We start from the raw sequence: 12,360 nt of genomic DNA on the forward strand, positions 1-12,360 counted from the left end.
TTATTATGTATAACAGAATATCAGCACTTGGGATTTATTTTGTCATCAATAATTGGGCAACTCAGGTCTAAATTAGTAGCTTCTTGTACATGTATATGCACATGACTGAGACCATTTTCACCTAAAGAATACCAGGTACATACTTTTGTGTGGGTCAAATGATTATCAAACCCACAAGATGAATTATGTATACATGTAGCTCTCTTTATCATGCAAGCATGAACATAGCTTAAAAACAGTTATCCTCTTGCATTTATTTGGCAAAATCATTTGCATTATAAATCATGTCAGACTCAAAATTACTTTTGAATGTTTCTGTCTCCCAAAGAGTTAAAGATTGTACAAAATGTTTTCATTTGTATTTCTTTCCAGAATGTAACATACTTTGGAGAATCTCAAAGAGTAAGTATTCCCTAACTATCTCGATGTTTCAATTCTATCTACTGTTTGGAAGCCAACATGCCCAGTCCATAGATATTCTTCCAAATTTTCAGAAAGTTTTAAATGGCATGAGGGTAACATGAGACAAAGTGAGAGCTCAATCCAAAATACAGTCAAACTCGGATACCTCGAATTCGTCGGGACTGAAGAAAATGGTTCGAGGTACGCGAATTTCGAGGTACGCGTACGTCGAATTTTCTTCGACTTATCCGAAGTTTATAATATCGTTGTTCAACAGAGTATCTGTTGTAGTGCCTACTGATTGTTTGCATGCTTGTCAATTGGAATTAAATCGACTTTTATATGAATGAATTGAATGAAAATCAGAATTGAAATTAAAATTTCAGAAAAAAAGATTTTTGTGGCCCGATCGCGCCACCCAAAAAAAAAAAAAAAAAAAAAATGCGGATGTTTGCCTTTACTTTTGAAAATGAATAGCGGTAACAATCGGCTACGTAAGATGCTAAAATAAATGTCAGATGTTTGCTTTTAATTTTGGAAATGAATAATGGTAATATTCGACTCGGTATGATACTGAAATAAATGTCGGGTGCTTACTAATACTTTTGGAAATGAATAACGATAAGACTCAGCTCCGTATGGTGCTAAAACTAATGTGAGATATTTGATTTTGCGTTCGAAAATGAACAAGGATAACATTGGGCTCCGGAAGACGCAGGAATAAAAATGTCGAATATTTGCTTTGACGTTCGGAAATGAAAAACTAATATTCAACTCCATACGATGGTTTGATAAATGTCGGGTGTTTCCTTATACTTTCAAAAGGAAATAGCAATTACAATCGGCTCCGGAAGATGCTAAAATAGATGTCAGATGATCGCTTTTATGTTCGGAAGTGAATACCAGTAATATTCTGCTCCATACGATTCTAAAATAACTTTCTGATGTTTGCTTTTAACCCGTTGAGGACGAGTCCCGAGTATACTCGGGCAGGTGTCTATGGGAAATGCGTGTTGTAGCAAAATGAAACCGTCCTCAACGGGTTAAATTTCAAAATGAATAACAGTAACATTCAACTGCGTGCAATGGTAAAATTAATGTTTGATGTTTGCTTTGACGTTCGTAAATGAGTAACAATAATATTCAACTCCTAACGATGATGAAATAAATGCTGGATGTTTGTTTTTACATTTGAAAGTAAATTGCAATAACATTTAGCTCCGGAAGATGCTAAAATAAATGTCGAATGTTTGCTTTAATGTTTTGAAATGAATAACAATAATATCAAACTCCGTACGATGATAAGATAAATGCCGTATGTTTGCTTTTACGTTAGAAAGTAAATGGCAATAACATTCAGCTCCGGAGGTTATAAAAATACATGTCGAATGATTGCTTTTACGTTTGGCATGTTTGGAAGTGAATGGCGGTAACATTCTGCCCCATACGATGTTAAAAAAAATATTGGATATTTGCTATTACATTTCGAAATGAATAACAGTAATTCAGCTACGTTTGATGGCAAAATAAATGTCTGATGTCTGCCTTGACGTTCAAAAATGAAAAACAGTAACATTTGGCTCCGTACAATGATGAAATAATTGTCAGATGATTCATTTCACTTTCGGAAGTGGACAGCAGTACCTTTCGGCTCCGGATACTATAATAAAATAAATGTCGGATGTTTGAAATGAATAACCGTAATATTCTTCTCCGTACGATGCAAAAATAAATAACATATTGTTGCTTTTACATTTGGAAATGATTAACGGTATTAATCCACTCAGTTAGATGCTAAAACAAATAGCGGATGTTTGCTTTCACGTTTGGAAATGGATAAGGATAGCATTCAGCTCCGCCAAGATGCTAAAATGAATGTCGGTTGTTTGCTTTTACATTTAAAAATGATTAATGGTTATATTCGGCTCTGTAAGATACTAACATATATATGTTGGATGATTGCTTTTACAATAAGAAATGAATAACGGTAACTTTCGGATGCCAACAAATGTCAGCAAAAAGTGCTCCCACTTTCTCATTTCAAACGTAAGTTTTAACCTCCTAGTATATAAAAGCATCAACGTTTATAATAATCTCTACGCCTAATTGCTAAATCTTAAAAAAAAAAACAGAATAAGATGATTGAATTTTCTATTCATTTGTTTAGGACATGGGCATCTGTATCACTTCAATAATGCTCAATACTAATTTTTCTATGTTTAGTAGGACCGATTTAGTTTTTCTAAAGTTTTCCCCGTTTTTTTTTTTTTTTTTTTTTTTTTTTTTTTTTTTTGCGTCAGCAGATTTTACTTTTGACCACCAAAAAATAAAAATCAATGACATTGGTGACCCGATAAAGTCTGTGTGGAGCCCTGTCTATTTCATTCTTTATTATGCTCGGCCTATACTTCCAGATCATATACCACATTATTTTCATGATCATTTCATTGCTGGAAAAAAAAATCCAGTGCTTGCGTTCTCGGGGAAGAATAAATGAAACAAACTTCGTGAAAGGCCAAAAAAAAGGTTAAAATATAGGCACTACGCAGGAGATTAATGTTAGAACAGTGGACCGTGATTAATGCCAAAGATAAAGCCGTCTAAAAAAAACACGCGTCCCCGATAGATTTTTAGTTTCCCCAATCTGTGCCGTCTAAAAAAAACACGCTACCGGTAACTGTCAACACCTAAGCAGGTGCGCCACGACGGTTAAGAAATCTACGCGCACGGTATGACGACTCGGTATCACGATCAAGAATCAGAACACAGTGGTTAAAGAAAAGAGCGTAGTGTTAACGTAAGCACTCCATTGGCATGAGTGCTATGTGCATATCGTGTACGTGTGTAGTAGGTAGGTGTTGGGGTTTTTTCTTGTCAGCTGTGTAGGCCTACCGGGTATTTCTTTGGGCGCGCGATTGTTAAGAATATTTACAGTCGAGTGTGAAAAGATTTGTGACATGTCTCCGCTGTCCACGCGCGCTTAATCGGAGATGCTGAGTGATGTTGCAATTTCGATTCGAGCAACATGCTGGGAAAAACAATAAGTTAATTAAGATCGGGACATTAGATTTCACTTCGAGGTAAGCGAACTTTGAGTTATTTTCTTCGAGCTACGCGAATTTTAATACACGGAAACTCCATAGGAACAATCGGGACTTTCATTTTGCACCCGAGGTAAGCGATATTCGGCTTATCCGAGTTCGAGGTATCCGAGGTTGACTGTATGGTAGTAAAGACTGTACTTTGCATGTCTGCTGTTTATACACTTGTATATCCAACCCATCATGGCATTATTCTAGTGAAACTGAAGTTATCAAATCCAAGACAATTGTTAAGTGAGTTGGACTGATTCTATTGAGAAATGGGAAATCTGACAGTTAGCAAATCGAAAGGTTTGGTGTGAACTACTGCCTGTCAAAAAAAAAATAAAATTTTGATATTTGTGGTTAATTTTAAAGAGATAGTTTTTGACAATAAACCAGCAAGCTAAGGATCTAGATAATTTTATGTAAAAATACCGTAATCAGAAAAATGGCTGCAATGTGATTTCATTAAATGTTTTCATAGTGTGGGGTGACATACACTTTGACCCCTTGAAGACAAAGGTCATGCCATGATCGGTGGTTGTAACCAATTACTCAAGACTGCTCACTATCTCTTGACACATGAACTTGAGATAAGTTTGAGATGACTTATGAGATTGTAGTATTGTCTCTGGACAGTCCTTTCATGTGGACCAGCCTCACATTGTCTTTCCACACCGTAACACTAAAGCAACAATCAGTTCTGTACTGTGGACTGTGGAAACCAAGAATGCCATTGGCTGTCTGAGAAGTACACTTTCATTAGTGAATACCACATTTATCAAAGTTTTTGTATTGTGTATTAAACTTCAGACATGAAGTGAATTAAAGGAAACCAAAACCAAAATATAAATGTGGATTGAGTGAAAGCAGCAATATTAGTTCAACTCATCAGTGAAAGTTTGAGGAAACTGGACATTCCATTCAAAAGTTTATGAATTGTTTAAGTTTTGGTACTGTCATCGCTGGACAAGGAGACTAAATACAGTTCAATATGTTGTAATGGACAACAATCTATAGAATACATAATGAAAATTCAACATATTTTCACTTTTCTAACATTATAAAAGAGCACTTTGCTTATTTCTTTCAAAAAGCACAGGGAATGATATTACCCTTAACATGTGTCAGTAGCATGCCAATGAAATGCGTACTTTCCATGAAAAATTAAATTATTTTGGGATTTTCAATATGTTTTCTTTGTGTTGTTGTCTGCAATGATGTCAAGAACTGTAATAGTCTCCTCATCCAGCAGTGACAACACAGAAACTTTAACAATTCATAACTTTTGAATCAACTGTCCGATTTTCCTCAAACTTTAAATCTAATACATGTATTCTTCTAAATGCTTCTTTCACTCAATCCAAATCTATATTTGGGTTTTGGTTTTCTTTAATCATTTTGCTGATAAACATGTTTTTATGTGTGTGTATACAAGGTGCAATATTGTGAACTTGGCTGCCTGTTTGCTGAAGATGAGTATGCATCAATTATAGCAGGTGAGTTTCTTCAAATTTATATATTAGCATTGTGTAAAACTTATAGTGTTTCCTGGTCAAATTTGAACATGCTGTTGAATTGATGGTTTGTGAGCAACACGTGCTCATCAATAGTTCTTTAAACAAATTAAAAAAATCAGCTCTTCTGTACCTGAAATCCCAAGATAGCACATGGACTGTAGAGGTCTAGAAATTTACATTGAATTTTTGAAGCTGTCATAATCACATCTCAGTGAGATTACACTTTGACCATGGAAGTACATTGTATGGTGTGGTACTGGTGTACATCAGTTGGCATAGTGTAGTGCGGGTGTACAATAAGATATCAATTCCAGATTCATTTTTACAGTACCATTCAATTACTGTATGAATGCATAATGTTACCTCATACTCTCAGATGATGGCATGATACTACTGTGAGTAAAAAGTTTAAATCCTAATACTTCAAAGTATGTTGCTACCATTGACAAGAGCCATCCTACATGTTATCTTTCTCTTATGTTTAAAAGGGAATACTAATAGAGGAACTGAATTTGAAACTTTACTTGAAATTAGATTGGAATGATTCTGTGTTATGGAATATCACATTTCTTTTGATGCCTCTTACAAGGAAAGACTGCATATTACATGTATGTGTATTTACATTAACATGCTCTGCTTGCCGAAGTGATAATGTTGCATTAATTGCATTCTAGAAACTAGAGAAGCACTCTGAGAGCGCAGACCTCCGCCAAGCATGCAGCTCATTTCCATCACTGATCTTGTTCTTCCATAGAAATATCAGTGATTTCCACCCATAGGCCTATGTACTTATAGCATGCTGAAAGTGTTTATACTAGTAGTGTGCTGAAAGTCGCCCGATTTCCCAATATAGAAGCCTTTAATTGTTACGTCATAAACCCTCAGCTGCACGGCGCGCCTCGCCCTAGCAGAAACTAGAGCACGCACGTTAGTGCGCGCATAAAAACCTCAAATACGCGCAGCCTGAACTCCCAAGTTCATTGACCCTACCTGCCAAAATATCAAAAATCCTTCATAAATTCCCCCAAAATTCTCGGATCACTACCAAAAGTTAATCGTTTGTTACTTGTGTCATTCTCAACCTTTCCTGCAAGTTTCATCCCAATCCATTCACTACTTTTTGAGTTATTTTGCACACGGACAAACTAACTAACGAACACACACACAAAGCAACGGTAACGAAAACATAACCTCCTCCCTTGGCGGAGGTAATAACATAACTATGTGAAAAGTGATTCATTCATATCAAATGTTTTAAAGAGGTAGTAGTCACCATCTGTATACTGCACAAATTGTCTTGAGGTTTGAGTTCAGACAAGGAATGTTGACTTGACTCATTTCAGCTGAAGTAGGGGAACCCTCCACCCCTGAAATCAGTGACATAGAGGCAACCACTCTGACACTTTCTTGGACAGCAGCAGTCAACTCAGCCGTCACTTACCTGATTGAGTGGCGCTATGCAGAGGGTGCTAATACAGCATGGAATTATTATGGATCATTAGAGGTTTGTTACATCTCAACGTGTTACTGAGAAACTTTCAGAGTATAAAAAGAATGATTTATCATCATTCTAGTCAAAAACTGTTTGGGCTGTTCTTCATATGTATTTCTGTTAAACATCATGTAGGCAAGTTGCCATGAACAATAACTTAATTACCAGTAGTTATTAAGATTCTGTTCTTGTTTTCCAACAGTCATCGAAAATAAACGGCATTGTGTAAAGAAGAGTTTTTGGAAGATATCTATTTCACTCTAAGACTTATTTCTGGAATTCAGTGGAAGTCACACTGATGTGGTTGTTATCAAACATATCCTTCCCTGGACTTTTCCCACAATGCAGTAGTGAGAATATTATGTATTGATTTTGCTTCAAGAAGACAGTTTTTTTTTCTTTGTCTTTTTTTTTTAATTGTTTACTTTTATGTGAATTATGTGGTCAAGTCTAAAAAAAGAGCAGACCTACATTCTCCTGTCTCAGATTGTCCAACTTGTTTTTGCATTCGCACAAGAGTGTCAGAGGCATTATTTAAAACATTTTGCCGGGACACACGCTCTTTGATGTAACCTGGTGTTTTGTACAGTTTATCCACTCATAAAAATTATTCATGAGAGTTTGGAGGGGGGGGGGGGGGCATGGGGTCTAATACTTTTTCTGCACCATAACCCGGAAGTACGTAAGTGGCACTAAAAAGAAATAGATACAGATCTTGAAGTGTGATCGCGGGTTCTGCTGAAGACCTTTTTTTTTTTTTTTTGCTTGTCGGCCGAAGAAACCTGGAAGTGGAAGGGAAGAGATGAACTGAGGACCCTTTTTTTCTTTTTTTTTTTTGCTTGTTAGCGCATCAAACCCAGAAGTAGCCCCCCCCCCCCCCTTTTGAAAACGCTCCGCCGGCCCTGATGAACACTTTAATAATGGGTGCTTGGTTGTTGACTTCAGTGTGAAATATACTGCACACGAAGTACTAATATGTAGCTACACTGCACATTGGTATCTCAGTCCAGACCAGCCTGTATTCAAACCGTAGTGTGTAGGGTATATAGGGCATGCAAGAGTAATGACAATGATAATGATAATGAATAACGTTTATAAAATGCTTAATACTTATGTTCCTAAGTGCATCAATCTGGAAAAAAAAAGTATAATATTGAGGTAAAATACAGCATTATATACATATGATGTAATGACAGCAACAACAACAACATGTAAATGTTGATTGCGGTATTCTTGGTTGAATAGTTATGCCAGCGTGCTATAATGTCTATTCATCACTGTCACATTCTATCTTCAGCCGATAAGTGACTCAAGTCTGAATGTGGAGGATTTGATACCCTATGCCCTCTATCAGTTCAGAGTGGTTTGGGTCATCACTCCGAGACATACCCTCACCTCGAACCAGTCAAGAGATGTCAGAACTGAGGAGTCTGGAGGTGAGACTAGAACTTAAAAGCATATGATAATTAAAGACACATACAGTGTATATTCCACCACCTGATTCAACTGAAAAGGTAGTTACATTTTTTCACATTGAGAATGAACATGAGATTGACATTATGTGCCAATTTGTTGACCTGAAAAAACTCAAACGGTATTTTCCTCTATTAACTCTTTATGTGCCATGGTGGAAACCCCCTGTGTGCCACATTATTCTGAGACACGAAGGTGGTCATGCTTTTAGAAAGAATTCTGTTTTTCCAATTTGTATAACTTTTACAAATTTCTGTTAAGACGGGCATAATAGTAGGCTAAGTTAGAGAGGAATGCCAAGCTTTGTTTCGATATAAATTGTATGACGAATCTATTTTCAATTTTTCTTTTTAATTACCAGTTGCTACATTACTGTAAAGACATGACTTTTGCACATAAAACTGTGACAGAAACTTAGAATGTATAAGAAAATCTAGTTGGGAACACAGCTTGATAGTCAATCACCACATATAATTCAAGCCGTATATCAGAAGAACAAAGGCACGAGAAACGCTTTCATTGTGCTGCGGGATTAGCAGTAATTAGCGATTTATCGATCGGTTTTGGCGGCTTTGTTTGTTGAGCAGAATATGCGAAGTTGTCGACTGAGTCGGACGTGCGAATGTGGCACATAAAGAGTTAAATGTTTTTTTTATATTTCCTTTAATGTGAAGGTGTATTCTGTTATTCTGCAGCTCTGAGGTGTCATGTGGCAGCAATTTCATTTCATTTCATTTCATTTCATTTCTTTATTGTCCAAATTATGTTTAAAAACATGGCATGGAAATTTGATTTTGTCACACATTCATAAACACATATTGACAACAGATAAATAGCAAATAATATTACATTACATATAAAACATCAAGTGAATACTCAAAAAATACAGGGAACCAAACATACATCACAACATTGACTAGCATCATGTGTTTAACGTGCAGAGGGGGAAAATAAATATATTTGTGTACATACACAGAAAACTATGGAAAAATCAATTGCCGCAAAAAGTTGTATAACCACAAATTCTGAAACACCTTACTTTACACAGACCACTCCAAATATCATAATCCATAAATTATAACACATATTGCACATATTCCTTACACCCCACCCCCCCCCCCCCCCAGAGCAGAATACACAATCACAGATACGGAAATTGCGATTTGTGGTAGCTACATTGTATCTGTGTTTTCTCTTTTCCATTGTTCATGATGCAGCGCCCTCTACATCACCGACAATCACAAGTCTGACGAGCTCCAGTCCCTCAGCTATCTCTGTGTCATGGGAGCCTCCTCCATTTCCTAATGGCCCTATCACAGGATACTCAATAACTGTACAAAACTTTATGGGTCAACCTTCCGTGGTTCGGTCAGTTGTAGCGTCCAAGCAGCAGGACACAGTGGTGGACTCTACCCTTCAGGCGTCCACTCTGTATAGAGTTTTTGTGAGTGCAAGTAATATGGCTGGGGATGGGCCGGCTGATGGAAGAAATCTGACAACGGCTGAAACTTCTAATGGTGAGTGTAAATAGTTAAAAGGCAGTGTGGTAAACCTCAGCATTGGTTGATAATGTATGTTTGTTGACTGGAAGGCATAGGTTGAAGGTATCCATGTCTAGACTAACATCTCAGTGTACATTTCCAGCTCAGACTGACTGGAAACCTTGTAAGCCTTTTTGGATTGAGTATTGTTCCAGTATCAACAATTTATTTGAAGTAACCAATAAGGACTCCCATCTGTGTATGCCGCATATATTTACTCAGTTTTGATCATACATATCTCATTTTTTTTTCTTTTTTTTTTATAGCAAGTATCCCTTATCTATAGATTTAATATGTGGATTGCGAAGTGTAGATCTGAGTGCCTGAACTGTTTTAAAGTTATTTTGCTGTTGTACAATCTCACTAATATAATAACATGTATTCTATTGGCTGTATACCATATGTTCATGATGTATAGATAGAGCTATGCAAAAACAATGTCTTCATTTCCATCGGCGTATAAGATGAAATCTTTGATGTAATCACACAAACATGTACTGGAACAACAAGAGAGCAAGCTCACATTACCCTCTCATACTAATAAGTGTTAAACACAGTCCAATATTACTTATGAGGCAAAGCTTTTGAAAATACCAGTGTCATCTTTAGAATTTGCTTTATTTGGGTGTGGCCTCATTTATTGAGATAATCTTCACATTCTGTTTTTATTAACAGTGATGTTATTCTAGTGGAGTTATAAATATAGATACTCGATCAGATTTTTACACTGTTTGATCTTGGTTCTGTGAAACTTAATTTTGTATTGTATTGTGACATGTCTGCATCTTACTCTAAAAATTGTAGTCAAATGGATGATTGTTTATTGCTTTGATAGGAGGTAGGACCTAAACACTTTGATTGAATCTACAAGCCCACCAGACTGAATTAACAGATTAAACTCATATGTTTCCCCAAAGTTATAATAAGGTATCATATCCTGTGTAATGTACTTTGTAAATGATATGATATAGTTCCATCATGGAGGCGAATCAAAAATGCTGAGTGACATGTATTATGTGTGCTCCTCATACAGAGTAGGCATTTTGTCAGCAGCATGTAAAGGCATACATTTAGTACCAAGTTATGTATATAAAATTTACATACATGTATACTACAACGTGAACTAAAGTAAAATTTGCTGTATGTCAGATTGATGAATGCCATTTGAGAATTTCTTTTCTTTTGTTGAGTTTAATTACAGTGTATGTCGTAGCATAATATGATTGGTATTCCATATTATGAGGTACATGTACAGTATGCAAAGGAATGTACTATATGTAGCTGTATTATTATTGTGTTTGTTTTTTATGTGTACCATAGTAGGCCTATGTGATGATTGCGTGTAGATTTTTATGTCACAACCTTAAAGGGTGCTGAAGGCATTGTCAAGATCACTGATCTTTAACATTTAGTTGAAGGGCCATACAATTATTATATATGGCAAATAAAGACCCCGTTTACAGTGCAAGGCTTGGCCGTGGCCGAGCCGCGGCCGAGCCCACCTTCATTTCAGTGTAAACGCACAAAAGGCCAAATGCGAGGCCAAAATTGGCCGCGCATTTGGCCACGCTCTGGAGGTGGTCTCGGCCGCTGAGCCCGGCCTTTTCTCAGTGTAAACGCAAACTGGGCCAAATGCGCAGCCAATTTTAGTCTGGCTTCCAAACTCTCTCCCTGTACAATTTCGCTATTCAGGATATTAACCCCCTCAACGTCGAAAACTAGTATAGTTTAAGGTGGTTTTGTTCTGCAAAGGATTTTTTCCTTCGGCAAAGGCCTTTGCCGGAACGGCGACTTCGTCTCCACGGAATTCAGTTGGCAAAGGGTCTGAAAACCAGACTATACCAAATTGCATTTGTTTACAAGCAGAACGCCACTACGGCAACATATTGAAAGGTTTGAATCAAAAGCGCGGCCGAGCCCGGCAGTGTAAACGGACAAAATTGCGGGGCTCGGCCTCGCAAGTGACGAAGGGCTCGGCCCAGCCCCGCACTGTAAACGGGATCATAATGATCTCATGAGAGAGTGGAGACATCCCAGTTGAAAGTGTACAGCAGTGGAATTGCTCTAGTCTATTTTGCTTTCTCCCTCCAGTGACAGGCATTGTACCGTATCTTGTGGTTGGGGTTACAAGTGCAGACGTGAACGCTATGCCTTTACAACCAGCAACTACTGTGGCCTTTGCTGAGTATGACTCCCTCACTGGTTCTGATACACCAAAGAATCTGCACACAGTAGACAGAGAAAATGTGACCATTGAAGGTCAGTTCGCAACATTTTAAGACATTGTTTTGTGTGTGTGTGTGTGTGTGTGTGTGTGTGTAATCAATTCTGTACCAATTTGTTTTTTTTTTTCTACATGATTTTAAGACATTGTTTTGTGTGTGTATGTGTGTAATCAATTTTGTACCAATTTTTTTTTTCTACATGATTTTTTTTATTTGATCCTGTAATTGATCTTTTCTAGGTCATATCTCTTTTATCAGTTTTTGAAACTTGAGACATCAAACTTTTTTTTTTCCACTTCTTGTTGACTTTATCTTTCTAAGGAATTACATTTGGTACAGTGCACTCCCGTTATAAAGAACACAGCTATAACAAAATTTGGGTTAACATCGAAATAAAAATTCAGGCCACAACTTTATGGCTCTATGTATTTTTATTGTTTATTTGTTCGGTTGTAACAAAATGTTGATATGACGAAAGAAAACTGCCGGCTCCAAGGATGTCGTTATAACGGGAGTCCACTGTATATCTGTTATAAACTGTTGCTTTTAAATGTCATTTTGTATTTGTGCTCTGTTTAGCTGAATTATGTCATTTCCGTGCTTATGTTTCAGTCCAGAATGAAT

At 36.8% G+C, this 12,360-nt stretch overlaps 1 protein-coding gene across 1 annotated transcript in view; it reads left to right on the forward strand.

Moving 5' to 3' along the window:
- Window positions 1-12,360, forward strand: part of LOC140242661 (proto-oncogene tyrosine-protein kinase ROS-like) — a 77,827-nt gene that overhangs the window by 26,883 nt on the left and 38,584 nt on the right. Inside the window, exons 4-9 of the mRNA XM_072322418.1 lie at window positions 373-402; window positions 4,924-4,984; window positions 6,349-6,509; window positions 7,795-7,933; window positions 9,188-9,487; window positions 11,603-11,770. Of these exons, the coding sequence (XP_072178519.1) occupies window positions 373-402; window positions 4,924-4,984; window positions 6,349-6,509; window positions 7,795-7,933; window positions 9,188-9,487; window positions 11,603-11,770 (859 nt within the window). The remainder of the gene's footprint in view (window positions 1-372; window positions 403-4,923; window positions 4,985-6,348; window positions 6,510-7,794; window positions 7,934-9,187; window positions 9,488-11,602; window positions 11,771-12,360) is intronic.

The sequence above is a fragment of the Diadema setosum genome, chromosome 19 (assembly GCF_964275005.1).
Source record: "Diadema setosum chromosome 19, eeDiaSeto1, whole genome shotgun sequence".
In the NCBI taxonomy this organism is placed as follows: Eukaryota; Metazoa; Echinodermata; class Echinoidea; order Diadematoida; family Diadematidae; genus Diadema; species Diadema setosum.